This window comes from Arachis stenosperma, chromosome 7, assembly GCF_014773155.1.
Source record: "Arachis stenosperma cultivar V10309 chromosome 7, arast.V10309.gnm1.PFL2, whole genome shotgun sequence".
NCBI lineage: Eukaryota > Viridiplantae > Streptophyta > Magnoliopsida > Fabales > Fabaceae > Arachis > Arachis stenosperma.
The window spans coordinates 81458810-81485445 of record NC_080383.1 but is presented as its reverse complement, the minus strand read 5'-3'; the positions used below and the strand labels follow the sequence as shown (position 1 = coordinate 81485445).

The 26636-nt window shown below is 37.2% G+C and overlaps 4 protein-coding genes across 4 annotated transcripts; all 4 read left to right on the top strand.

Annotated features, from left to right (window-relative positions):
- The first annotated feature begins 1501 nt into the window (after positions 1-1501).
- On the top strand, positions 1502-4072 carry LOC130939998 (uncharacterized). The gene is made up of 3 exons (XM_057868056.1): positions 1502-1528; positions 2217-2716; positions 3618-4072. The coding sequence occupies exons 1-3, from the start codon at positions 1502-1504 to the stop codon at positions 3715-3717; spliced, it is 627 nt and encodes a 208-aa protein (XP_057724039.1). The 3' UTR covers positions 3718-4072.
- A 9323-nt stretch (positions 4073-13395) lies between these two features.
- Positions 13396-14905, top strand: LOC130939997 (transcription factor bHLH52-like). The gene is made up of 2 exons (XM_057868055.1): positions 13396-13659; positions 14693-14905. Exons 1-2 carry the CDS (start codon positions 13396-13398, stop codon positions 14903-14905), a joined length of 477 nt encoding a protein of 158 aa, XP_057724038.1.
- Positions 14906-17003: 2098 nt separating this feature from the next.
- LOC130939996 (glutathione S-transferase T3-like) lies at positions 17004-17533 on the top strand. The gene is made up of 2 exons (XM_057868054.1): positions 17004-17099; positions 17159-17533. Exons 1-2 carry the CDS (start codon positions 17004-17006, stop codon positions 17531-17533), a joined length of 471 nt encoding a protein of 156 aa, XP_057724037.1.
- A 699-nt stretch (positions 17534-18232) lies between these two features.
- On the top strand, positions 18233-18970 carry LOC130939995 (uncharacterized). The gene has a single exon (XM_057868053.1). The coding sequence runs from the start codon at positions 18233-18235 to the stop codon at positions 18968-18970; it is 738 nt and encodes a 245-aa protein (XP_057724036.1).
- Positions 18971-26636: the final 7666 nt, after the last annotated feature.

Below are 26636 nucleotides of genomic sequence, written 5' to 3'. Positions count from 1 at the left end.
TATAGGAAGACTGGATGCAACTGCAAATGACAATGAACAAGTGAGAGTCAATTTAGCCTGGAGGATTGAAAAATTGGAAGCTGAAGTGAGGACCCAAAAATGTATAATATAATTCTTAGGCATACTGGTCTTTTTCACTGTAGTTGTTGTATTAGTTATGAATTTAAAGTTCTGATAATGTTGTATGTAATATGTTAATGGATGAATGAAAGTAAGTTATAGTTGCTTTTTTTCTTAAGTAATGTGCCATGTTTTGATAGAGTAGTTACCATAAAGAAAAATAATTAAAAATCATCTAACTTTATAATAGAAAAATGCATAATGCATAATTACTAAAACTGATAAACATGATTGAGTAGCAAACATTAAAGGAACAAAAAAAGTGCAACACAAAAGAAATCAAGTCTGGCAATATAAAAGTTTGGCCTATTGTCCTAAACAAAGCAACTCTCTAGTAACTGTCATCAACAAAACAAAGAAATATTGATTTAAACACCCTGAGGGGGTAAGTAGCATGGCATCAAACATCAATTGTTCTTTTTCCTTGGTGCTTTGAAATCGAGAGTTGGAACAAAATTCAAAAAATTGGCCAATCTTAAAGATGTTGCTACACTGGCTCCTTGCATTAGATCTATACCAATGGATTAAGGTGGTGGTGAGCTCCTCTTTTTGGTGGGTAACTTCTTTGTCCTTGATGGTGCTGGTGCAGCAGCTCCTACTATGTCCTACAATAGAAAAACATTTCGATCCTGGATGAGTCCAATGCACATAAATTTTGGATGGAGCTATGTAGTGACAAAAAGAAGTGTATTACCTATGATCCTTTATAGTTGGTTGTGATAGCTCAATCTCCACAGTAGGAGGATTATAAACAGGTGAAGCAGCAGGAGGATTATCAACAGGTGCAGCAGCGGTAGTAGGCTGAGGGCCAGCCCCAGAAGCAGAAGTAGTGGCATTGGATTTGGCTTTATCTGCAGTAGCCTTTCCAGCTGCAACAGCAACACCTACTTCATCTAGTCTCTTCTTTGCGCACCCTCTCTTAGTATGCCCTTTTACTCCATAATACCTACATGTGAATGTCTTCATATGCCTTTTCAAATTTCCACTTAGTTTGGCTTTCTTGTTACCACCATTACCTTCATTAGCATCTTTTCTCCTTTTCCTTGTTAGAGTTCCTGGCCTCCTCCTAATGTTAGGGGCTAGTGAATGACTGTACACAGATTTCTCCAACAATTATCGCACACAACTATCACAGTGGCAGTGAATTTCACGAAGCCGAACGTTTTCCACCTTCAAACCCTAGACAGTCGCCAGGACTCAGGATTTCATGGCGCATAGTATTGGTGTTCAGAAGAAGAAGAGGAAGAGGAAGTGATCACAGACGTTGGGTTATTTGGGTTTTGACTCTCAACATGTCTCAAACAACGCCGTTCCATCCACCTTTCCTTTTAGCACCAAAATTGACACTCCAGCGTGGCACCCAGCATGGCATCTCAGTGCCATGTCACTGCCGGCGGCAGTTAATCTGGTCGGAGATGTAGAGAGGGACGACCGTGGTCCAATTTTAACAAAGTCGCAGACGTAAAAGCAATTGGTAAATTAGGGACTAAATTGATATAATTTGTGAATCTCAGATACCTCTTTAGGGTTTAACTCTAAAAAATATCCTAAATTTGACAAAAATATATCTATTTTTTATAAGTTACATATGACTTTTATATTTGATATAATATTTTGTTGGAATATTTTAAAATTATTTAGAAGTTACATAAAAAAAACTGATTAAGAAAATGAACTCGGCAGAATTTATATTTAGAAAATTAACATATCATTCTTTTTCTTGTCAAGAGATTTTATAAAAAGAATTAAATCTTTTGAAACTAAGTTTATTCCATCGTTTTTGGTGTTTGTGAACATAAAATGGTGTCACAATGGTTGGTCCATGACTGCATGGTCTACGGTTTATATCATGTGATACAATCATTTTTTGGAAATACGCGCGCACACACACAATTTTTTTATTTAATTTTGGTTTAATTATTTTGTTGGTCTCTATAGTTTCACGAAATTTTTAATTAGGTTTTTATATTTTTTTTTCTTTTCAATTGAGTCCCTATATGTTAATTTTTTTTTCAATTAAATCCCTATCGTGACAAAAACGTCTAAAATTACAAAATATTCTCTTAAAAAAATGAATATTCTCTATTTTAGAATAGCAGGACACTTTTATATTTAAAAAATTCCAAAAAAACTCTTCTCACTTGACCCCACACTCCCATATCCTTAGCCCTAAGCTTTTCTTCGAGCTCTCTCCAGATCTGCTGCACGGTGTCCTCTCGCCGCCCTCCTCCTCTCGACGTCCCTGTCGTGCCTCGTCCGTTATATTCTGCTCGTCCCTTGTATTTTGCCGCACCTCTGTCCCTCTCTCCCTCGCCGTGTCTCGCCTACGTGCCTTCGTGCTTCAATGCTTCCCTCGCCGCGCTACGCCTCCGTCCCTCCCTCACCGCACCGCCCCTCCGTCCCTCGCGCCTGGTTTCGCTTCGTCGTGCCTACTTTCGTGGCTTCCATTTCAGACAGAGCCCAGGACTAGGTTGGATGCAGGGACTTGGGGGTTGGCCTTGGTTATTTCATTTCGGCTACAGTGGCTTGTTCAGATCGACTTGTTGTTGCAGTTAAAGGGGATTCTGGATTCTGATTTAATGCCATTGAAGTTGAGGTATATACTGCTGAACTCATGCTTATGTGGATAGATCCCTTATTTTTAGTTATATTTTCATCATCATATAATGAAATGGTTCTTATTTTAGTCTATACATTGTTATTAAGTAACAACCAGCATGAAAAATGTATAAAATTGAGAATATAATGACTGATTCTGTGGATCTTCCATGTTTATTGAGAATATAATGACTGATTCTGTGTATAAAACTGAGAATATAATGACTGATTCTCAAATACATGTTTATCGCCATTATCTTGAACTTGGATCTTCCATGAGTAATTCCTATGAGGCAACCCAAAATCCCAAGTAATGGGAGATTTTTTTATTAGTTACTAGTGAGGACTGAGTATTGAGTAGTGGTAAAAATAAATTATAAATAAATTTTGTTGTCCTAAATTTGTTGGGATTGTTTGCAAGAGTCCCTTATTCTGAAAACTAAATTTTAAACGAGTATGTCGCTGTGTGATTAACTGAAGTATAGTTTCAATTTCGATATATGCATATTAGCAAGTTCTCAAGGAGCAAAAAATGAGAGAAAGCAGAAGAAAATTTTGGAGAATTCATATAGAGGAAAATAGCACTGAATCTTGGTTCTTGCGCTATAATTCATCTTCATGTCTCTGATTCTCGTATGATAGCTGAAACTATTGCAAGTTTACAACTAAATCTAATTAGCTGATCTGAGTCATTGTACTACACTTACAAAATTAGGAGAACTATAACAATGTGTGTTTTATAATATGAGGTAGTAACTTAATGCTTATCTTGTTGCTTTTGAGAATTGGCTTTTAATTAAGGTTTGGTGCTATTCATTTGATATTATTTGTTGTTGATTTGTGTTTTTATTAAAAATCTTAGTGTGTTTTTTGATATTAAAATTTATCATATTTTCTAGGAAAATATTTCGTGGTGGCAAAGATGGTATGAGGATGCATTGTATTCCCTGCTCACTTTTGGTGTTCGACGGCCTGTGTGTCACTTGGCATCAGTTGTAATGGCAAAAATCATATTCAAAGGAGATGAAATATCAGTTTTTGCTAGAGCAAGCAAGGAATTTTTTCTGATGGAAAGAGGAGTGAATCTCAGAAAATTGCTGGTTGATGACCTTTGATACTATTTGACATGGTTTAATCCAAGAATGTGCAGAAAAATTTTGGATTGTTGCCTTATATGTCTTGTCTTTTATTGATACTTGAAAAAGTATGTATTTCTTGTTCTAGCTTGAACATAGAGAAAATTCATGCTTTTAATATACTTGTTTTTGGGTTTTTGTCAGTTAAATTGGTTCTCTTGTTTGAGGAACTATAAAAAAATTGGTTTTTGTAAATAACTTTAGTAATTACTCTATCAATGGTTCTTATTACTATATGCCATATGCAAATTCTTTCATTATGTTGATCATAATCAATACTTGAGTGATGGAAACTGAATTTTATATATATATTTATTACTATTATTTCTGTTTTATTTTATCTATTATTTTTTTGTATGTTCTTAAGATAAGGTATTTTTGAAAGTCAAAAACAATATAGAGAAGGTATTTTTGGTACAATTTGTATATAAATAAGAAAAAGAATGATAGCGATAAAATAAAAAGGAGTATAGGAGTATATTTCATGTCGTAGAATCATTAAATATGGATTATAAGAATATCTTTCATTGAATATTTATAATTTCATCGAATTTTCAATTAGGTCCTATACTTTTTTTTTCTTTTCAATTAGGTTCGTAGGGGTATACAAGTAATTTCACAATTCACTAACATTTTTTTGACGTTTAACATTAACCAGGACTAAATTGAAAAAAAAAATGTATAAGAACTCAATTGAAAAGAAAAAAAAATATAGGGACCTAATTGAAAATTTGGTGAAATTATAGGACCTACAGAATAATTAAACCTTTAATTTTTTATATATTAACAATATAAAATACTTTATGGTCAATAGAACTTTAAAAGGTTTCAATAAAAAATTACTTAAAAATTATCATAATAATTATTACCTATCAAAATAATTTTTTAATATTAAGAGGTTAGAAAGTTAGTTCATGGTAGATTGAAGATAAACACAAAGATGTTATTCCTTAAAGTGGATGATAGTACAAAAAGAAATTATGCTTTATTAAACCCCCTAACCCCAAAATATAGGAGGGTTGGTGTCTCTTGTGAATTTGGATATTAATTATAAAATTTTTGTGTTATGTGGGTGTATGGTTATTAAAGTGTATACTACAAAGATTTAAAGAGTGTATTTTAACACATTTGAACTTAACATTAGTTGAAATCTTTTGTATACTTTACTAATAAAAACAATTCTCAATTTTTTTTCTTTTGTTAGTTTTCTTTAAATTTGAATGATTCGGAGAATTATTGTATTTGTTTTTATTTTTATTTTAAACATAGTTCTATATAAATAAAAAAAATTGTGAACTATAAACATTTATATATTGAAAAGTGATGTTTATGCATAAAAGTAAAATTAAGTGAATTGATCAATTTTCGTTACAGATATATACAAATTGATTTTTCTTTTTTTTTCAGCTTTTTTTTTTGAAACAGAGGAAGCTCAACACTGTAAGGTGGAGCAAACAAGTTAAACAACAAAAACTACATGGAAAAATATAACATATGAGTCTAAATCGACAATGCCATCAACAACCCGCAGAATCACTAGCAGACCATTCATTGTAACTCTGGATTGTTCTCCTTATTACGAAGTCAACACCTGTTTCCTTATCATTAAAGATCCTAGCATTTTGTTCCACCCAAATATTCTAAATCACTGCGAAGAACCCAGTCAGCCTCCTCTTCTGTTCTTGTTTTCGCTTATGCCAACCAGTCCAACTCTCAAACAGTTCTCTAACGGTACCAAGAATAACCCAATCTTCACCAAAGGACCTCAACCAACTGCACCAGACCTGCCATGTAAAGTCACAGAGAAGAAATAAATGCTTGACCGATTCTACCTCCTTCTTGCAAAGAACACAGATATTATCAGTTGGCAAAATAACGCCTAGCCGGGTCAACCTCTCCTTGGTATTAACTCTACCAACAAGCACAAACCATCCAAAAAGCTCAATTCTCGGAGGTACCACTCCTCTCCAGACTGTACTTGTAAAACTGTAGCTCGTTACCTCCGCTGACAGAGTCTCCGATTGTAGGACCTTCACGACAGAGTTGGTAGAGAATATCCCTTTACAATCAAACTTCCAAACTATATGATCCTCTTGCCCATCTGCCAATGTCACCGTCCTTAACCTCTCATGAAGCTGGTTGACAAGCTCCAACTCCCATTGGAACAACTCCCTTCTCCACTGAAAATTTCATATCCACTCGAGTCCATCCCAAAAACCACAATCCCCTATCATAGACCCTTGTTTGTTTGAAATAGAAAATAGTCTTGGAAAAGTCCGTTTTAGGGGCTCACCTTGCAGCCAGTTATCTTCCCAAAACAGGGTGCTCCTCCCATTCCCTACCTCCCTCGCCAGGCCAATAAGCAGTTTGTCCTTTAGCCGCTGCTCCTTAATGTTCAAATGACAAATGTCTTTCCATGGCCCTCCTCTATTCGGCAACTGCTGATTTATGAGCATTTCATCAGAGTTCAGGTTGTTACACGAGCATACAATCTTTTTCCACAATGGGCATTCCTCCTTTGAAAACCGCCACCACCATTTGAATAAGAGAGTTGTGTTTCAAAGCATTGCATCCCCAATCCCCAAGCCCCCAACCTTTTTCGGTGCCTAAACCAACTCTCACTTAACTAACGGGATACCATCATTACCATCCCCCTTAGACCACAAAAATCTCCTTTGTAACACAATAAGTTTATCCGCAACCGCCTTTGGCATCCTGTACAAACTAAGGTAATATATTGGTAGGCTATTCAGCACTGATTTGATGAGCACCAGCTTACCCGCTTTGTTCAGAACCTTCGCTTTCCACAGGCTAAGTTTCTCTTCCACCTTGTCTATTATCGGTTTCCAAGTTTTCACCATGCGCGGATTCGCACCCAAGGGGATGCCAAGGTACCTCACTGGTAAAACCGCTTCATTGCACTCTAGCATACCACACGCCTGATCTACCCAATCCTGATCACAATTCACTGATATCAGATTTGACTTATCAAAATTAATGCTGAGCCCCGACATCAACTCGAAACACCGCAGCAGTCTCTTATAATTCACAATTGTGTCCGTGTCTGGTGGACAAAACAGGATCGTATCATCTGCAAATTGTAAGTGTGACAATTCAATATGCTCTCCTCCGACCAGTAGTGGAGCAATGCGTCCATTCCTAACTGCTTCTCCCAACATCCGATGCAACACCTCGACCACTAGCACAAACAAGAACGGAGAGAGAGGATCTCCTTGTCTAAGGCCTCGCTCCATGTGAAACAGCTTGGACGGTGACCCATTTATCAGAACAGACATAGTGGCCGTACTAACGCACTCCTTTACCCAATTCCTCCAGCGCTGTCCAAACCCCATTTTCTGTAACACTATATCCACAAAGCTCCATCGAACTCTATCATAAGCTTTATGAAAATCCAGCTTGATGATTGCTGCTTTTTTCCTCCGCGCCTTCAGCCAATGGACAGTCTCACAGGCGATGAGAGCACCATCATGAATTTTTCTGCCTTTGACAAACGCAGTCTGAGTCTCCCCCACCAACCCCGGCATAACTGGTCTCATTCTTCTGACCAGGACCTTCGAAATCACTTTATACACACATCCCACCAAACTGATCGGGCGAAGATCCTTGATCTCCTTCGCACCCACAAATTTTGGGGCCAGGGCCACCCATGTGGTATTCACATCCGTTGGTATCTTTGAACTGTGGAAGAATTCCATCACCGCTGCAGTGAACTCATGACCAATTTCTTCCCAGCATTTCTTAATGAAGTTCATATTGTACCCATCACTCCCTGGTGCTTTAGAAGAATCACAATCCCAAACCGCCTCCCTGATTTCTTCTACCGTCGGTAGAACCTCCAAAGCTTCTGCCTCAGCTCTGCCAACTTGCTTTAACAGCCCATCTCGAACCCCAATCCGTGGAGCATCCTCCTGGCGATACAACTCCTTGTAGAATTCCCTTATTGCATGCTTTATTCTTATCTGATTCCTCACAAGTCGTCCATGAATCATCAGGGCATCAATCCTGTTATTCCGCCTTCTAGCCGAGGCAATGTTATGGAAATACCGGGTATTCCTATCCATATCCCTAGCATGCTTAGACCGAGACATCTGCTTCCAATGAATTTCCTTCCTTATGTACCACTTTTCACAAAACCTCACCAACGCCTTCCGTCTGGCCTCCGTTGTACCATCATAAATCCCATTACTAACCAGGTCGTCCAACTTTCTGATCTCATCTTCAAACCTTTGCAGCCTGTTATCCATATCACTAAAGTTTTCCTTGTGCCATTTTCTCAAAGGTATCGTCAATTCCTTCAGTTTACCAATAAACGGACCACCGCTCAAATTTCGCCATTCATTCTTTACTGTCCTTAGAAAACCCTCATGGGTAAACCAGGAATCCAGACTCCTGAACAGTCTAGGGTCCCCGCTTGCTCTTGTAGTCTCCATAATCAACGGGCAGTGATCTGACAATCCCCGTGGACCACCCTTCAGCCTAATGTCAGGAAACTCCTCCACCCATTCAATAGTAACCAACACCCTATCAATTTTGCTACAAGATTGACCCCTGAACCATGTGAACTTCCTATCATTAAGGGGTAGATCCACTAGCTCCATGTCTTGAACCCAACTCTTAAACTCTTCCGCAGAAACCGGCAAACTTGTCGCCCCTTTGCGATCCTCAATTTGCAAAATCTCATTAAAGTCCCCCAACAAACAGAATGGAACCTGACACAAGCCTGCAACATAACTCAACTCCTTCCACACCACCCTCTTTTCCTCCCTTCCATGTGCCCCATACACCAAGCAAACAGCACACTGAAAATTATTCTTTGTTGCTAAACCTTCAATGCACACCCACCTCTCACCTTTATAACAGTTACTTCTCTTAAATATCATGTCATCCCACATCAACAACAGCCCCCCAGCTGCCCCAACAGACTCCACAAACTCCCAACCCACAGAACTAGTACCCCAAATCCTAGCAACATCATATTTCGAAATAATCTCCCTTTTTGTTTCAAGCAATCCTAACATGTTCACATTATATTTTGTCTTCAACATTTTTACCATACTCAACTTTCCGTCTCCCCTCAACCCCCTAACATTCCAACAGCTCACAATCATTTAATCAAAGTACTACTCACCTTAATTTTATTCTTAGGCCGACTCCGTCTTGCCTTTTCTTTCCTTTTTGCCAGCTTGCGCTTCTCTGCTATTTTTTCATTCTGAGCCTGTAAAATACTCATAATATCCACGTCTTCATCGTACAACACCGCACCAGATTCCACTGCCAGTGCCCATGTTACTTGATTTTCCTTAACCTGTGCTTCCTTGGAAATTCTAACTTCAGCTCCTTTTATGTTCCGCCCTCCACCTGTTCCAGAATCAGCTTCAACCTCTAAGGTGTCTTCAACCTCAGCCAGCGCTTCTTGCATGCCCTCCCCTACTCTTCGGTTTGCCCCCAATGGCGTCTCCTTCTCGCCCAGCCGGACCAGGTGCAGCCGTTCAGCCCCATCAGCAGCACCGTCCGTGTCCGCGAAATCCCCTTCTACCTCCCTTGTCCCCTGTACCATGCCTCCCTTGCCAAACCGCAACCCCTCCCTCGTTTCCATCCCGTAGCCACCAGCCACATCCCCTCTCACAACCTGCACCGAACCCAGATCCGAAGTCGCGACGTCCAGAGAGCCGGCCAGGTCCAACCTCGCACCATCCAAAGAGCTGGCCGGTAACTGGCACAGCGGGAGCGGCCTGGCCTCGCCATCTACCACCCCCACGCCCACCCGGTCAGGTGCCACTAACGCCACAGGAGAGTCAAGGTTCGCCGCCGCCAACACAGCAGGGGAGACAATCTGAAGTTGGTTCCCCTCTGCCCGACCCGAATCCTCCTGGGTTAGGTTTTCAGCATCCCGGTCCAACCCTTGCCCATCAAAATCAGGCCCACCCTCATTCTCCCTCCCAAACTGCACACTCTCCAAGCCCCGTGGCCCTCTCCTAATCTGATTTGTTTTTGGGCTTAATTGTGCTAGGCCCAGCTCACACTCCTTCCTGCATGAACATACCCGGTAAAAGGGTGACTGGCCCAAACTTAAAGGCCCACTTTGTATATTAGGATAGCCAATATCCCTTTCTCTCCCTGCACCAAAATCCTCTGTAACCGTTCTGTCAGAATCCACCTCTTCACAACCATATCCCTTCATAACCGCCTGATCAAGATTCTGGGTACGACTCACCGAATCTGTTGCATATGCTTGATGTTTGAAATTCAAAAACTCAACGTTCACATCATTGAATATCACCTCCGGAATTACTATTCTGTCCTCCCCACAATCACCCCCCTGGGCATTCCCGATTATCAGATCCGCCGCCGGATCCCACTGCACCTTTGTCATCTTCATATTATGAACACAAGAACCGGCCACGTTATGCCCCTCCTGGACCCGCCCTTCCTCCTCCAAGATCGCCGTTCCATCATTCCCCAACCCCACCTCTTTCACAATTATCGTAAATTCATTTTCCCCAACAGCAAGTTGTACCCAGTCGCTAATCGTATCAAACTTCTCTGTTTCAACTTCAATCCTACCCACCCGGAAGGAAGCCCCTTCTCCTGTTTGGATAAGACAATGAAGAACATTGCCCCATAAACCTCCTATTGCTTTAAATGTTTCTGGTGACCAGACATGCAGAGGCACTCCGTGACACTCCAACCACACCCTGCGAGACACACAGCGTTCTGTCTCTTCCCAACGCCTGACCCGATGAAGGACTTGCAACAGAGTATCCATCTTAAAATTATAAGCCTCATCAGCATATTCTACACCAAGACTTTAGTTTCTCCGATCTCCCTAACAGTCTCCACATGATGCAGATTTGCTTGGATAACTCTCTTCAACAAATGGAGGTCTATAGGTTTCAGCGTGCATCCTACTAAGCTCCTTACCAACCAGTTCATATTGTCCGCCACAATGGGAACTTCCACCCTTTTCGAGCACCCCTTGCCCTGCTTGAGTAGCGTTCGGCCAACTACACGCGGGTCTCCTAACCCAGGATTGATCACCGGCTCCTTAGCAGTAAGCATGTGCTCGGGCTCCCTCTCCAGTTCTCGCTGAGCCCCGTTATCAGTAACAGCATTCTCTGGCTTTCTTTCCAAGTCTCGTCCAGTATCCACATTCACCCGTCGGTTCCCCACCTGAAAATTCCTTCGAAACTTGGCTTCTCCTACATACACAGTTTTCCCGCGCAGCCTGAATTGATTTATTTCTGCAATCGCCTTCAGAGCACCACCTTTTTTTTTTTTTCAGTTTAACTGTGTACTCTTATATTTTAGCAGGTGTATAACTTTACATGATTTTGTTTAGGTTAAAAATTTTTATTTGAATATAGTAGTGGTTGAATTTTGTTCTTTGCTCATTATTTAGTGATTAGAATCATGTGTCAATGTATATTTTGAAAAAATTATTTATACATCATTATCTTATTATTATGAACGTGATGAATTTTTTAACATGAATGACGGACAAAATTTGTTTTTTAATCCTTATATGAAAATCTTGTTGTTTATTACTTACAATTTAATATAAATATTATATTATACATTCATCATAAAATAAGTTAAAAGTATTCAATCATATATAATAAAATACTCACAGTACTCTATCTTTAGTACACATCTTTAATTTATTTTATCCTATCACGGCAATATTACAATACCTTCTTCTTGAATAAAATTTATCTTCAAATTTTACTATTAGTACAATTATGAAACATTAGTACCTATTTATCTTGACTACAAATAATAATAATTATGAAACATTAGTACCTATTTTTTGAAGTAAATATTTTATATTATATTTAGTACAATTATTTTTAAAATATGAATTAAAGGTATTTTCAAAATATACGATAAATTAATTATGAATAATAAGTTATACAAATAATTTTTTTGATAATTATATATTGTTTAAACTCAACATAAACAAGCAAAAAAAACTATGATAAATCGTTAAATTACATATTTGGCACCTAACTATTAGAAAACATACTGAAAATTCTAAAAAAAAATAAGTGGAACAGAATTTAAAAAAAAATATTAATAAAATATTATTATATTATCATGCACTTATGGTGCTTATTAGTCTACCTTTTTATTTATTAGTTAAATAAGTATAATTATAATAAACATGTAATTAGTTTAGCTAAGATAGTTAACCAATATTTTTTAACAAATAGTTTTTTATATAGATATATATAATAAAAGATATATTTTAAATATTAAAACTTTTATTAGTATTTTTTATTATCGTTGTCTTTAATATAATTTAGTGATACATTATTAATAATGTTTGTTAATTTATTCTTTCATTTAAGTGATGGTATATAATAATTTATAAAAATAATCCATATAAAATTTATTTTCAATTTTTAACAAATAATTTTGATATCAAACTTAATATTTTGATGGCAAAAGAAATTAATAGATAACATACATAAACAATATATGTTATAATTATCTGAATGATTAATAGCATAGTAAGTGATGAAAAAAAATCATAAAATAAAAAAATAGAAATGTAACTGCCTTTGTAACTTCTCCTAGAAAATCTGAACCCACAAAGTAGCACACTAGGAAGGAGCATAAGAGTCAGTTTATGTATTTACATGTAACTATCATTTTTACATACAGCTCTACTGTACTGCTCGTATAAGTCTTCTATAGTCTTATTACTCTCTTTTCTCTCTCTTTCTCTTCAAAGATTCTGTAGCTTTCCAAGTCAAGAAAAGGTACGTTAAAAGATTTTGTAGCTTTCAAACTAAGATTCTTTTGTCATTTTTTATCTTTATACAGAAAGATTTTTATTTTCACTTAGTAGCATGTATTTATTTGAACTTTAGCTTAATCATTAACTTGGACATTCTCATGTACATAGTAGAGGAGAGTAGTTAATTAAATGCTACACTAATTTTCTATTTTACTATTCCATTACACTAATTCAACTTTACTATCATTTCAGGTTTTAACTTCTGTTTTTCTATTACTATTTTCAATGGCACTGAGTACGTACTTGAATGGAGATGCACTTCAAAATTCATTAATATCAGAAAATTTTACCACCAATTTTCATGAACTAACTACACCAGAAGAACTTACACCTGACCATTATTACCACCAACACAACCAGGAAGGCTTGTTTCCTAACAACTTTTTCTTTGACCCTTATTTTGACCTTAATAATGAATTTTTGTCTTCTCATCAACATGGTCCTGATTGCACTTCTTCTCATAACTCCTTTATCTCACCCAATGATCTATTTCAGACCGAATATTCTAATGTTAATACCCTTCTTTCATGTCCCAAACGCCAAAAGTACTTTCATGAGGATGAAGAACTCCAACTCCCTCCTCCACTCAAGGAGTTTGCATCGCCCAGTCTATTTGATGGGTTTATACTGAATTCATCTTCCTTATTACCATCAGAAGAAGCAGCATTAGCAGAAGAATTACTATTACCTGCAGCAGTAGCAGTACCTTCATCAGACTTCATGGTTCCTGAAGTTGTACGCAATGGTTTTTGTGTGGGAATTAATAATGAGAGTGAGAAGAAGGACAGTGAGAGAACTATTTCTGCACAGAGTATAGCGGCAAGGGAGAGAAGAAGGAAGATCACAGAGAAGACACAAGAGCTTGGAAAGTTGGTTCCTGGTGGACCAAAGATGAACACAGCTGAGATGCTCCATGCAGCTTCTAGATATGTGAAGTACCTTCAAACTCAAGTTGGTATGCTTCAACTAATGAACACAATTCAGGTAACTGCTTCTATTATTATTATTATTATTATTATTATTATTATTATTATTTGTTACATGCATCCATAGTAGTGTTTTTTTGGATGACTGTAATATTACGATGGTTTGAGGATGAGAATAACGTTTATATATTTTTTAATATATTTTTTTTTTTGAATTTTTTGTTTAGATAATTCTTATAATTAAGAATTAGGCCGAAGAAATATTTTGTTTAGAATTAAGTTCTAGATTTAATGTTGCAACTTTATGTACTCTTCTACAGTGCTGCCTTAATTTTTGTTGTTCCTTTTCTTCATTGTTTAAGGTTGGCTTAATTGTGAGTATCCCAAATATTATTTTTGGAGAAATTATTTGTATGTTATTTACTCATGAATTTCTTTTATCACCTCTAATGTTTAAAGTTATTTGAAATCAATGATTAATTACATATTAGATATTAATGGTTTAGAATCTTTTGCTTGTCCCTCACTTGTCCATAATAATTTCTGTTTGAATTTAAAATGTTTTATTTTTTAAACAAAGTAGAATTACCGAAGATTAATTCTACATGAACTCGACATTGCTCCTCAAGAATAAATACATGTTATTATTGCATTAATATGGTTAGTTATATGAGATAGACATACAAAGAGAGAGAAAGTAAAAGAGAATTTTAAGGAAACAGTTATTTGAATGGGAGGATTTGGTCAACACAACAAGAGAAACTTTAGGAACAAGAATTATAAATTTAGAGAAATAAAAAATAAAAATGAGCTACTTATCTAACTGTTTAACATGTAACTGCCTCTTTTCTATTATTTATTTTGGGTAATTGCAAGAGGGTTTTTAATATTCTTTTCTGAACTATATATTAGAGAAGTGGTCCACCAATTAAAAATAATAATTTTAGCAATTTACTTCATGAGAAGTGCGATTAGAAATAATGAACTGAGCACTTGTGTGTATCCAACACTCTTGCTTTTTTATAAGTTTTAATTGAGTTTGTTCAAACATTTCTGCTTCTCATATTTTACTATAATAATAATGGTTGCAGAAAGAAGATGAGGTTGCTCCTCCAAGTGAAGATCTATGTGCTCTTGTTACTTCTCCCTCTGTTCAAGAGAAGCTTTATTCTGAGGAACTATGCTTTGTCCCTAAAGACTTTGTTGCAACTTTGACAAATCAGCGTGATGTTCGATCAAAGCCTACCATCCTTAAGGATCTTAAAGAGTTGATTGAAACAAACAATTTGCAGAAGAAAGCATAGCAATATTCATTCTTTTCTTATTTATTATTTATTATTAGATGCTAGCACGAGTTGTTTCAGCATACAAACTTTTCTTCTTTTTTTTGTCTGTTGCTTCAGTAGATATATATGTTGCTCTTTTCTCGAGAGCCTTAGATTTCATTTTATATGAACGGAACAAATTTAATGCGTTTCTTGAATTTTTCTTATTATCAAATGGTGAATTCACCTCATGATCCTGCTCAACACTTATTGTTAACAGTTTACTTTATTATGTTTAATGATCAGGTTAATGTTTTTTTTTTTTTTAAATAGACTGTACATATTTTTAATGAATGTTACTTTATTTATTATTTATTACCTCTAATAATAGCATGTCATTTTTCAAAGAACACGGAGTCTTTCATTCCTTGTTATACGAATAAATTTTGACCATATATTTTTTTACATTCGTATAAATGGTTTAGATTTATATGAATACTTTATTTATTTAATTGCCCAATTTACCGTGATATAACATAATTTAAACTCGAAGATTAACTTTAGTATGCTTTTTAAATTTTAAAAAATAGTCATAATTTATGATTTAAAATAACTATTTTTTAATTATTATTAAAAAATATTATACTTTTTTTATGGACCAAATCAGTATTCGGGGAATGCTAATATGGAGAAAGTAAACCATAATTGAAAAACTAATATTTTTTATTAACATAAGATATGTGGGTGAAACATTTGGCTAAAAAATGTGATGGGAGAACAAAAAGCAAAAAATAATACAAATACCTCAATTATTTTTTTGAATCTTGTTAATATATATTCTAAAAATACATTTTAAGAGCAACATAAAAAAACATTTTACTTAAAGTTATTGAAAATATTAAAAGCTTAAAAAAATTATTATTATACTATTAAAATATATCTTTAAAATAAAAAATAGCCACAAAACTTTAATGAAAATTAAAATAAGGAAGTTGAACCTTGTTTGTTGTTAAATATATATACAATTTTGGTCAATTATACGGTACAGAGCTAAATTGATACAGATTTATAGAGATTTTATTTTAGGTAATGAAAACTAGACACGTATTCCGTAGTTAGTTGAGTCGGAAGGTCCTAGCCGTTGGAGCAAAAGGAAAGAAGGTCTTCACACGAATTTCTAGAGGAACTAGGCCCTCTAAACAGGAACTTTGAGAAGCCAATAATAACTTGCCAAATGGCAAATTATTATTTAAATAAATAATTATATAAAATTTTAATTAATTATATTAAATAATTAAATAATAATTAATTTAGTAATAATTATAATAATTATTTATATTAAATAATTATATTTTTATTTAATTAATAATTAAAATAATTAATTAGATTAAATAATTAAATTTTTATTTAATTAATGATTTATATTATTATATTTAATTAGCCGTTGCAAAATTAGCCGTTGAAAATTAACCGTTACTATGTTACCGTTATTATTAATAAATTAATATTTTATTACTCTATATATACCACTTACATACATTTCTATTCTCACACTTTCTACTACTCTTCTTCATCTTCTTCCAAGTTTACGAAATCAAAGTTCTGCTGATATTGTTTTTTGTTTGGAAAAATGGATCCAAACCAACTCAACTCTTTCTTCAATTACTTACAAAACTTTTCTCAAATTCCAAATACCCAACAATCTCAAACCTCAAACTCTCAAGTCCCAAATCAAAACTTCACACTACCGAATACATTTCAAAATCCAAATCCACAAAATTTGTCTAATTTCAATTTTCAAGCTCCTTATAATAATCAATTTCCTATATTCCAACCACAAAATCAAAATTCACAAACACCACATTTTCTATTTTCATCTATATTTAACCCCTCTATCGGAAATGTTACTCCAACTTCTTTGCCGTTTCCAACTCAATTCAGTGCATCAAGACATAACTCATCTGGTGTTTGTGGCTTTTCTAACCCATCCTCTCAAACTCCTATACAATCTAGTCCAAATTCGTAATATTCAGATTTTGCCAACCCTCTTGGATTAGATGCTATCGACCTCAATGATGATGATATTGAAGATTGGAGGCAAGATAGTATTCAACACTGACATTGGAAAGAGGATGAGATGTTGATCAGTGCATGGTTAAATGTTTCAACTGATCCTGTAGTTGGTACCGATCAAAAGAAGGAAACATTTTGGAGTCGAATTCATAGCTACTGTGTAGAATATTGCTCCGATATGACAAGGGGGTAGTTGCATGTAAGAAATGATGGTATAAGATTAACAAGGCTGTTGCACAATTTGCTGGTTGCTACGATCAAGCTAGTCGAAACATAAAGAGTGGTTCGAACGCTGATGATATAAAGGAGTTGGCTTATAAACTTTATTCCACAAATTATGGTCAAAAATTCACTTTTGAGAGGCATTGGAACATGCTTCGGTTAGAGCAAAAATGGAGGAGCCAACTACCTACACAGAGTGGCAGCTCAAAGAGAACCAAGGTTAGTGCAACTGGAGCATACTCATCCTCATCAAACCCAGAAACACCGTTGGCTAACGAGCCTGATGTGGACTCTCCCGTTCGCCCACAAGGATCAAAGAAGAGCAAGCGAAAAGGTAAGGGAAAAGCACAAATGTCTGAAGATTTTAGCTAAAGAAAATAATCGGTTGTTAAAAAATTGTCTTTCATGGAAGATATTGAGAATGTTAGAGAAAAGAAACTAATGGATAGGGAAAAGAAAGAGAAGAGGAGAAGGAACATAGAGCAAAGATTATGGCTATCAAAGAGAATGAATTACAAGCTCAAGCGGCAATGAAAGAACAAGAATTACAAGCTCAGGCGGCAATGAAAGAACAAGAATTACAAACTTAGAGGTATATTAAAGAAATTGAGATAAAAACAAAAGAAAGGGAAATGGAAAGGATGGCCAAGGAAAGGGAAAGGGAGATGGATATGCAAATACTTAATGCTGACACGTTTTCAATGAGTGAAAAATGACAAGCTCTTCATGAGATTGCATGTGAGAAAATAATCGTCAAGTGGTTTACTTAATGGTTCCTTGTATTCGTAGAGTTATGTAGTATGTTATTATTTTTATTGCGTATTACTGGTATGTGATGTAGTTTGTTTTATTTATTTCTGATGTAAGTTTTTAAATTAGTCAATATTATTGTGCCCTTATTGTTCATGAAAGTGACCGTTGCAAAACTAGCCGTTAAGTAGCCGTTGCAAAACTAGCCGTTAAGGTACTTATTGCAGACACACTTATAAATATCAACTATCAATGACTCCGCAACTCTACTTCAACTCTTGTTTCTCACCTCGGAAGAGAACTAAAAATATATTTCTAAATATGGCTAGAAATTTTGATGATATGTTTAATGAGGCTTTGTATGGCAAAAGAAGACGGCAAGATAACACACTCATAGATAATTGGTTCGATGAGTGTTTACTCGAAGATTCAGAAGAAGAAGATATCGATAGAAGTTCTATCCCAATTACTCGTAGATGGATCAACAGAGATCGAGAAGCAGGACATCATCGCCTTTTCCAAGAATACTTTGTAGATGAATCGGTGTATAATGCTGACATTTTCCGACGGAGATTTCGAATGAGAAGACATGTGTTCCTTCGGATAGTAGATGCTCTCTCAAATGTCTATCCGTATTTCCAACAGAGGGTTGATGCAACTGGAAGAAGAGGCTTGTCGCCACTCCAGAAATGTATCGCTGCGATACGGATGTTAGCATATGGCATATCAGCTGATGCTGTTGATGATTATGTGCGCATAGGCGAGAGCACTACAATTGAATGCTTGGAAAAATTTGTTGAAGGTGTCATTTCGGTGTTCGAGGATGAATACTTGCGAAAACCCAATCCAAATGACGTACAACGCCTGCTACAAATGGCGGAGGGTCGTGGCTTCCCTAGCATGTCGGGTAGCATTGACTGCATGCATTGGCAATGGAAAAATTGTCCGAAGGCGTGGAAAGGTATGTACATGAGTGGTTATCGTGGGGTTACAACCATAGTACTTGAGGTTGTAGCATCTTCAGACCTTTGGATATGGCATGTGTTCTTTGGAGTTTGATGAGCGGATAATTTGTACACTTTTTGGCATTGTTTTTAGAATGTTTTTAGTATGTTTTAGTTAGATTTTAGTATATTTTTATTAGTTTTTAGTTAAAATTCACTTTTCTGGACTTTACTATGAGTTTGTGTGTTTTTCTGTGATTTCAGGTATTTTCTGGCTGAAATTGAGGGAACTGAGCAAAAATCTGATTCAGAGACTGAAAAGGACTGCAGATGCTATTGGATTCTGACCTCCCTGCACTCGAAGTGAATTTTCTGGAGCTACAGAAGCCCAATTGGCGCGCTCTCAACGGCGTTGAAAAGTAGACATCCTGGGCTTTCCAGAAATATATAATAGTTCATACTTTGCTCAAGATTTAATGGCCCAAACTGGCGTTCCAAATTAGCTCAAAACTGCCCGGCGTTAAACGCCGGAACTGGCACAAGAATGGGAGTTAAACGCCCAAACTGGCACAAAAGCTGGCGTTTAACTCCAAGAAAAGTCTCTACACATGAAAGCTTCAATGCTCAGTCCAAGCACACACCAAGTGGGCCCGGAAGTGGATTTTTATGTCATTTACTCATTTCTGTAAACCCTAGGCTACTAGTTCTCTACATATAGGACCTTTTGCTATTGTATTATCATCTTTTGATCATTTTCGATCTTTTGATCATCTTTGGATCTTAGATCATCTTTAGATCTTTGAATCTTTTGATCACTTTTGGGGGCTGGCCACACGGCCATGCCTAGACCTTGTTCTTATGTATTTTCAACGGTGGAGTTTCTACACACCATAGATTAAGGTGTGGAGCTCTGCTGTACCTCGAGTATTAATGCAATTACTATTGTTCTTCTATTCAATTCAGCTTATTCTTGTTCTAAGATATTCATTTGCACCCAAGAACATGATGAATGTGATGATTATGTGACGCTCATCATCATTCTCACTTATGAACGAGTGCCTGACAACCACCTCCGTTCTACAAGCAAACAAGGCTTGAATGTATATCTCTTGGATCCCTTAATCGGAATCTTCGTGGTATAAGCTAGAATTGATGGCGGCATTCAAGAGAATCCAGAAGGTCTAAACCTTGTCTGTGGTATTCTGAGTAGGATTCAATGATTGAATGACTGTGACGAGCTTCAAACTCCTGAAGGCTGGGCGTTAGTGACAGACGCAAAAGAATCAATGGATTCTATTCCAACCTAATTGAGAACCGACAGATGATTAGTCGTGCCGTGACAGGGTGCGTTGAACATTTTCATTGAGAGGACGGGATTGTAGCCACTGACAACGGTGATGCCCAACATACAGCTTGCCATGGAAAGGAGTAAGAAGGATTGGATGAAGACAGTAGGAAAGCAGAGAGACGGAAGGGACAAAGCATCTCCATTCGCTTATCTGAAATTCTCACCAATGAATTACATAAGTATCTCTATCTTTATGCTTTATTCATATATCACTCATAACCATTTGAATCTGCCTGACTGAGATTTACAAGGTGACCATAGCTTGCTTCATACCAACAATCTCCGTGGGATCGACCCTTACTCGCGTAAGGTTTATTACTTGGACGACCCAGTGCACTTGCTGGTTAGTTGTGCGAAGTTGTGATAAAAAGTTGAGATTGCAATTGAGCGTACCATGTTGATGGCGCCATTGATGATCACAATTTCGTGCACCAAGTTTTTGGCGCCGTTGCCGGGGATTGTTTGAATTTGGACAACTGACGGTTCATCTTGTTGCTTAGATTAGGCATTTTTCTTCAAAGTTCTTAAGAATGAATTCTAGTGTTTCAAGGTGATATTCTTATCATCACCAAAGCTGATTGATTCTCATCAATTTAGCTCTTGAATGCAATGTCCTGCTGAAGCTTGGCTAGCCATGTCTAATTCCTTTAGACTAAAGCTTTAGACTAACATTGCATGATTCCTGGAATTCTCATTAAGAATTTTGATATCTTTATTTTCTTTTCCACTTAATTTTCGAAAAATCCAAAAAAATTACAAAATCATAAAAACCAAAAATTTTTTATGTTTCTTGTTGAGTCTACTCATGTTAAGTTTGGTGTCAATTGCATGTTTCTGTTCTTCTTGCATTCATTCATGTGTCTTAAGTGATCTTCAGGATGTTCTTGATGATTTCCTTGCTCTGATCTTTGAATTCTCTTAACTTGAGTATTTTGTTGTTTTTCATATGCATTCTCATTTTGTTAGTGTCAGTAGTATACAAACTACTAAGTTTGGTGTCTTGCATGCATTGTTATTTGATTTTAGTTGCTTTTTGATTATTCCTCATTATTAAAAATCTAAAAAATATTTTTACTTTGTGTATTTTCAAGTCAACAATATAGAGAATTGAAGATTCAGAACATACAGCAGAGGAATTACACAGAAAAAGTTGGGCGTGAGAAAGGCAAACAGGCGTTTAAACGCCAGCTAGGGTGCCTGGCTGGGCGTTTAACGCCCAAAAGGGTAGTGCTTTGGGCGTTAAACGCCAGAATGTGCACCATTCTGGGCGTTTAACGCCAGGATGGCACAAGAGGGAAGATTCTGTTTTCAATTCAAATTTTTTTCAAGTTTTCAAAATCTTTTCAAAATCAAATCTTTTTCAAATCAAATCTTTTCAATCAAATCTTTTTCAAAATCAATTTCTTTTCATTTTCAAAGATACTTGCTAACAATTAATGATTTGATTCAACATTTCAAGTATGTTGCCTTTTCTGTTGAGAAAGGTTTAATGTTTGAATCATATCTTTTCTTGTTAGCCAAGTCATTTTTTAAAATCAAATCTTTTTAAATTGTTTTTCAATCATATCTTTTTAATCACATCTTTTTCAAAATAGTTTTCAATCATATCTTTTTGATTTCTAATTTCAAAATCTTTTTCAAAAATCACTTGATTTCTTTTCCACTCTTAGTTTTCATAAATCAATTAGTATTTTTCAAAATGTTTTTAAAATCTTTTACTTAATTTTCGAAAATTTCTTCCCCTCTTCTCACATCCTTCTATTTATGGACTAACACTATTCCTCAATGAACAATTCGAACTCCATCTCTCTTGATAGGTTCGAATTCTTCTACTTCTTCCTTCTATTTTTCTTTTCCTCTGACACCTCAAGGAATCTCTATACTGTGACATAGAGGATTCCATATTTTCTTGTTCTCTTCTCTTTCATATGAGCAGGAGCAAAGACAAAAGCATTCTTGTTGAGGCTGACCCTGAACCTGAAAGGACCTTGAAGCGAAAGCTAAGAGAAGCTAAGGCACAACTTTCTGTAGAGGACCTAACAGAAATCTTCAAAGAAGAAGAACCCATGGCAGCCGAAAACAACAACAATGCCAACAATGCAAGGAAAGTGCTGGGTGACTTTACTGCACCTACTCCCGACTTCTATGAGAGAAGCATCTCTATCCCTGCCATTGGAGCAAATAACTTTGAGCTTAAGCCTCAATTAGTTTCTCTAATGCAACAGAATTGCAAGTTCCATGGACTTCCATTGGAAGATCCTCATCAGTTTTTAGCTGAATTCTTACAAATCTGTGACACTGTCAAGACTAATGGGATTGACCCTGAGGTCTACTGACTTATGCTATTCCCTTTTGCTGTAAGAGACAGAGCTAGAATATGGTTGGACTCACAACCTAAAGAAAGTCTGAACTCTTGGGAAAATCTAGTCAATGCCTTCTTGGCAAAGTTCTTTCCACCTCAAAAATTGAGTAAGCTTAGAGTGGAAGTCCAAACCTTCAGACAGAAGGAAGGAGAATCCCTCTATGAAGCTTGGGAAAGATACAAACAATTGATCAGAAAGTGTCCTTCTGACATGCTTTCTGAATGGAGCATCATAGGTATTTTCTATGATGGTCTATCTGAACTGTCCAAGATGTCTTTGGATAGCTCTGCTGGAGGATCTCTTCATCTGAAGAAGATGCCTGCAGAAGCTCAAGAACTAATTGAAATGGTTGCAAATAACCAATTCATGTACACTTCTGAAAGGAATCCTGTGAACAATGGGACAAATCAAAAGAGAGGAGTTCTTGAGATTGACACTTTGAATGCCATATTGGCTCAGAATAAAATATTGACTCAGCAAGTCAATATGATTCCTCAAAGTCTGTCTGGAATGCAAGCTACACCAGGCAGTACTAAGGATGCTTCATCTGAAGAAGAAGCTTATGATCCTGAGAATCCTTCAATGGAAGAGGTGAATTACATGGGAGAACCCTATGGAAACATCTATAATTCTTCATGGAGAAATCATCCAAATCTCTCATGGAAGGATCAACAGAGACCTCAACAAGGTTTCAACAACAATAATGATGGAAGAAACAGGTTTAGCAATGGCAAGCCTTTTCCATCATCTTCTCAGCAACAGACAGAGAATTTTAAGCAGAGCCACTCTGACTTAGCAACCATGGTCTCTGATCTAATCAAAACCACTCAAAGTTTCATGATTGAAACAAGGTCCTCTATTAGAAACTTGGAGGCACAAGTGGGACAGCTGAGCAAGAAAATTACTGAACTCCCTCCTAGTACTCTTCCAAGCAATACAAAAGAGAATCCTAAAGGAGAATGCAAGGCCATTAACATGACCCACATGGCTGAACTAGGAGAGGAGGGAGAGGCAGTGAACGCCACTGAGGAAGACCTCAATGGACGTCCACTGGCCTCCAATGAGTTCCCTAATGAGGAACCATGGGAATCTGAGGCTCACATTGAGACCATAGAGATTCCATTAGATTTACTTCTGCCTTTCACGAGCTCTGATGAGTATTCTTCCTCTGAAGAGGATGAGTATGTCACTGAAGAGCAAGTTGCCAAGTACCTTGGAGCAATCATGAAGCTAAATGACAAGTTATTTGGTAATGAGACTTGGGGGAACGAACCTCCTTTGCTCACCAAAGAACTGGATGACTTGTCTAAGCAGAGATTACCTCAAAAGAGACAGGATCTTGGGAAGTTTTCAATACCTTGTACCATAGGCACCATGACCTTCAAGAAGGCCTTGTGTGACCTAGGGTCAAGTGTAAACCTAATGCCTCTCTCTGTAATGGAGAAGCTAGGGATCTTTGAGGTGCAAGCTGCAAGAATCTCACTAGAGATGGCAGACAATTCAAGAAAATAAGCTTATGGACTTGTAGAGGATATTTTGGTAAAGATTGAAGACCATTACATCCCTGCTGATTTCATAGTCCTAGAGACTGGGAAGTGCATGGATGAATCCATCATCCTTGGCAGACCCTTCCTAGCCACAGCAAAGGCTGTGATTGATGTGGACAGAGGAGAATTGATCATTCAAATGAATGAAGAATCTTTTGTGTTTAAGACTCAAGGATACCCCTCTATCATCATGGAGAGGAAGCATGAAGAGCTTCTCTCAGAACAGAGTCAAACAGAGCCTCCACAGTCAAACTCTAAGTTTGGTGTTGGGAGGCCACAACCAAATTCTAAGTTTGGTGTTGAACCCCCACATTCAAACTCTAAGTTTGGTGTTGGGAGGTTCCAACATTGCTCTGAGTATCTGTGAGGCTCCATGAGAGCCCTCTGTCAAGCTACTGACATTAAAGAAGCACTTGTTGGGAGGCAACCCAATGTTATATTTAATCTATTTTCCTTTGTTATTTTATATTTTCTGTAGGTTGATGATCATGAGAAGTCACAAAATCAATTGAAAAATCAAAAATAGAATGAAAAACAGAAAGAAAAATAGCACACCCTGGAGGAAGACCTTGCTGGCGTTTAAACGCCAGTAAGGGCAGCAAATGGGCGTTTATCGCCCAGTCTGGCACCATTCTGGGCGTTTAACGCCAGATAGGGGCACCAGACTGGCGTTAAATGCCAGGAAAGGGCAAGAAGCTGGCGTTAAACGCCAGAAATGGGCACCAGCCCGGCGTTTAACGCCAGAATTGGCATGAAGAGCATTTTTGCTTGCCACTTGGTGCAGGGATGACTTTTCCTTGACACCTTAGGATCTGTGGACCCCACAGGATCCCCACCTACCCCACCACCATCTCTCTTCTTCACCCATTCACCAATCACCTCAACACCTCTTCCCCAAAAAACCCCTCACCTATCAAATCCCATCTTTCTCTTCACCACTCACATCCATCCTTCATAAAACCCCACCTACCTCACCATTCAAATTCAAACCACTTTCCCTCCCAAATCCACCCTCCCATAGCTGAACCCTACCCCTCTCTCCACCACTATTTAAACCCATCTTCACTCCTTCATTTTCACACACCCTAAACACTACTTCTCCCCCTTTGGCCGAACCAAAAAGCCATCTCCATCTCCTCTATTTCTTCTTCTTCTACTCTCTTCTTTCTTCTTTTGCTCGAGGACAAGCAAACCTTTTAAGTTTGGTGTGGAAAGAGCATTGCTTTTTGTTTTTCCATAACCATTTATGGCATCCAAGGCTGGAGAAACCTCTAGAAAGAGGAAAGGGAAGGCAAAAGCTTCCACCTCCGAGTCATGGGAGATGGAGAGATTCATCTCAAGGGTGCATCAAGACCACTTCTATGAAGTTGTGGCCTTGAAGAAGGTGATCCCCGAGGTCCCTTTCAAACTCAACAAGAGTGAATATCCGGAGATCCGACATGAGATTCAAAGAAGAGGTTGGGAAGTTCTTACCAACCCCATTCAACAAGTCGGAATCTTAATGGTTCAAGAGTTCTATGCCAATGCATGGATCACCAAGAACCATGATCAAAGTGTGAACCCGGACCCAAAGAATTGGCTTACAATGGTTCGAGGGAAATACTTAGATTTTAGTCCGAAAAATGTAAGGTTGGCATTCAACTTGCCCATGATGCAAGGAGATGAACACCCTTATACTAGAAGGGTCAACTTTGATCAAAGGTTGGACCAAGTCCTCATAGACATCTGTGAAGAGGGCACCCAATGGAAGAGAGATTCAAGAGGGAAGCCGGTTCAACTAAGAAGGCATGACCTCAAGCCCGTGGCTAGGGGATGGTTGGAGTTTATCCAACGCTCAATCATTCCCACTAGCAACCGGTCCGAAGTTACTATAGACCGGGCCATCATGATTCATAGCATCATGATTGGAGAGGAAGTAGAAGTTCATGAGGTTATAGCCCAAGAACTTTATAAGGTGGCGGACAAGTCCTCTACCTTGGCAAGGTTAGCCTTTCCTCATCTCATTTGTCACCTCTGTTATTCAGTTGAAATTGACATAGAGGGAGACATCCCCATTGATGAGGACAAGCCCATCACTAAGAAAAGGATGGAGCAAACAAGAGATCCCACTCATCATGAAATCCCTGAGATACCTCAAGGGATGCACTTTCCTCCACAAAACTATTGGGAGCAAATCAACACCTCCCTAGGAGAATTGAGTTCCAACATGAGACAACTAAGGGTGGAGCACCAAGAACATTCCATTCTCCTCCATGAAATTAGAGAAGATCAAAGAATCATGAGAGAGGAGCAACAAAGGCAAGGAAGAGATATTGAGGAGCTCAAGCACTCCATAAGATCTTCAAGAGGAAGAACAAGCCGCCATCACTAAGGTGGACTCGTTCTTTAATCTCCTTGTTCCTTATTTTCCTGTTTTTCGAATTTTCATGCTTATGTTTATCTATGTTTGTGTCTTATGATCATTAGTGTCTTAGTGTCTATGCCTTAAAGTTATGAATGTCCTATGAATCCATCACCTTTCTT

Coding starts and splice junctions, on each gene's coding strand:
- LOC130939998 (XM_057868056.1), top strand. CDS start 1,502: ATGTCACTGCCGGCGGCAGTTAATCTG. Junction 1,529..2,216: donor TGCCGGCGGCAGTTAATCTG/GTCGGAGATGTA, acceptor ATTTTAGAATAG/CAGGACACTTTTATATTTAA. Junction 2,717..3,617: donor TTAATGCCATTGAAGTTGAG/GTATATACTGCT, acceptor CATATTTTCTAG/GAAAATATTTCGTGGTGGCA.
- LOC130939997 (XM_057868055.1), top strand. CDS start 13,396: ATGGTTCCTGAAGTTGTACGCAATGGTTTTTGTGTGGGAATTAATAAT. Junction 13,660..14,692: donor AACTAATGAACACAATTCAG/GTAACTGCTTCT, acceptor TAATGGTTGCAG/AAAGAAGATGAGGTTGCTCC.
- LOC130939996 (XM_057868054.1), top strand. CDS start 17,004: ATGTTGATCAGTGCATGGTTAAATGTTTCAACTGATCCTGTAGTTGGT. Junction 17,100..17,158: donor GTCGAATTCATAGCTACTGT/GTAGAATATTGC, acceptor TGATGGTATAAG/ATTAACAAGGCTGTTGCACA.
- LOC130939995 (XM_057868053.1), top strand. CDS start 18,233: ATGGCTAGAAATTTTGATGATATGTTTAATGAGGCTTTGTATGGCAAA.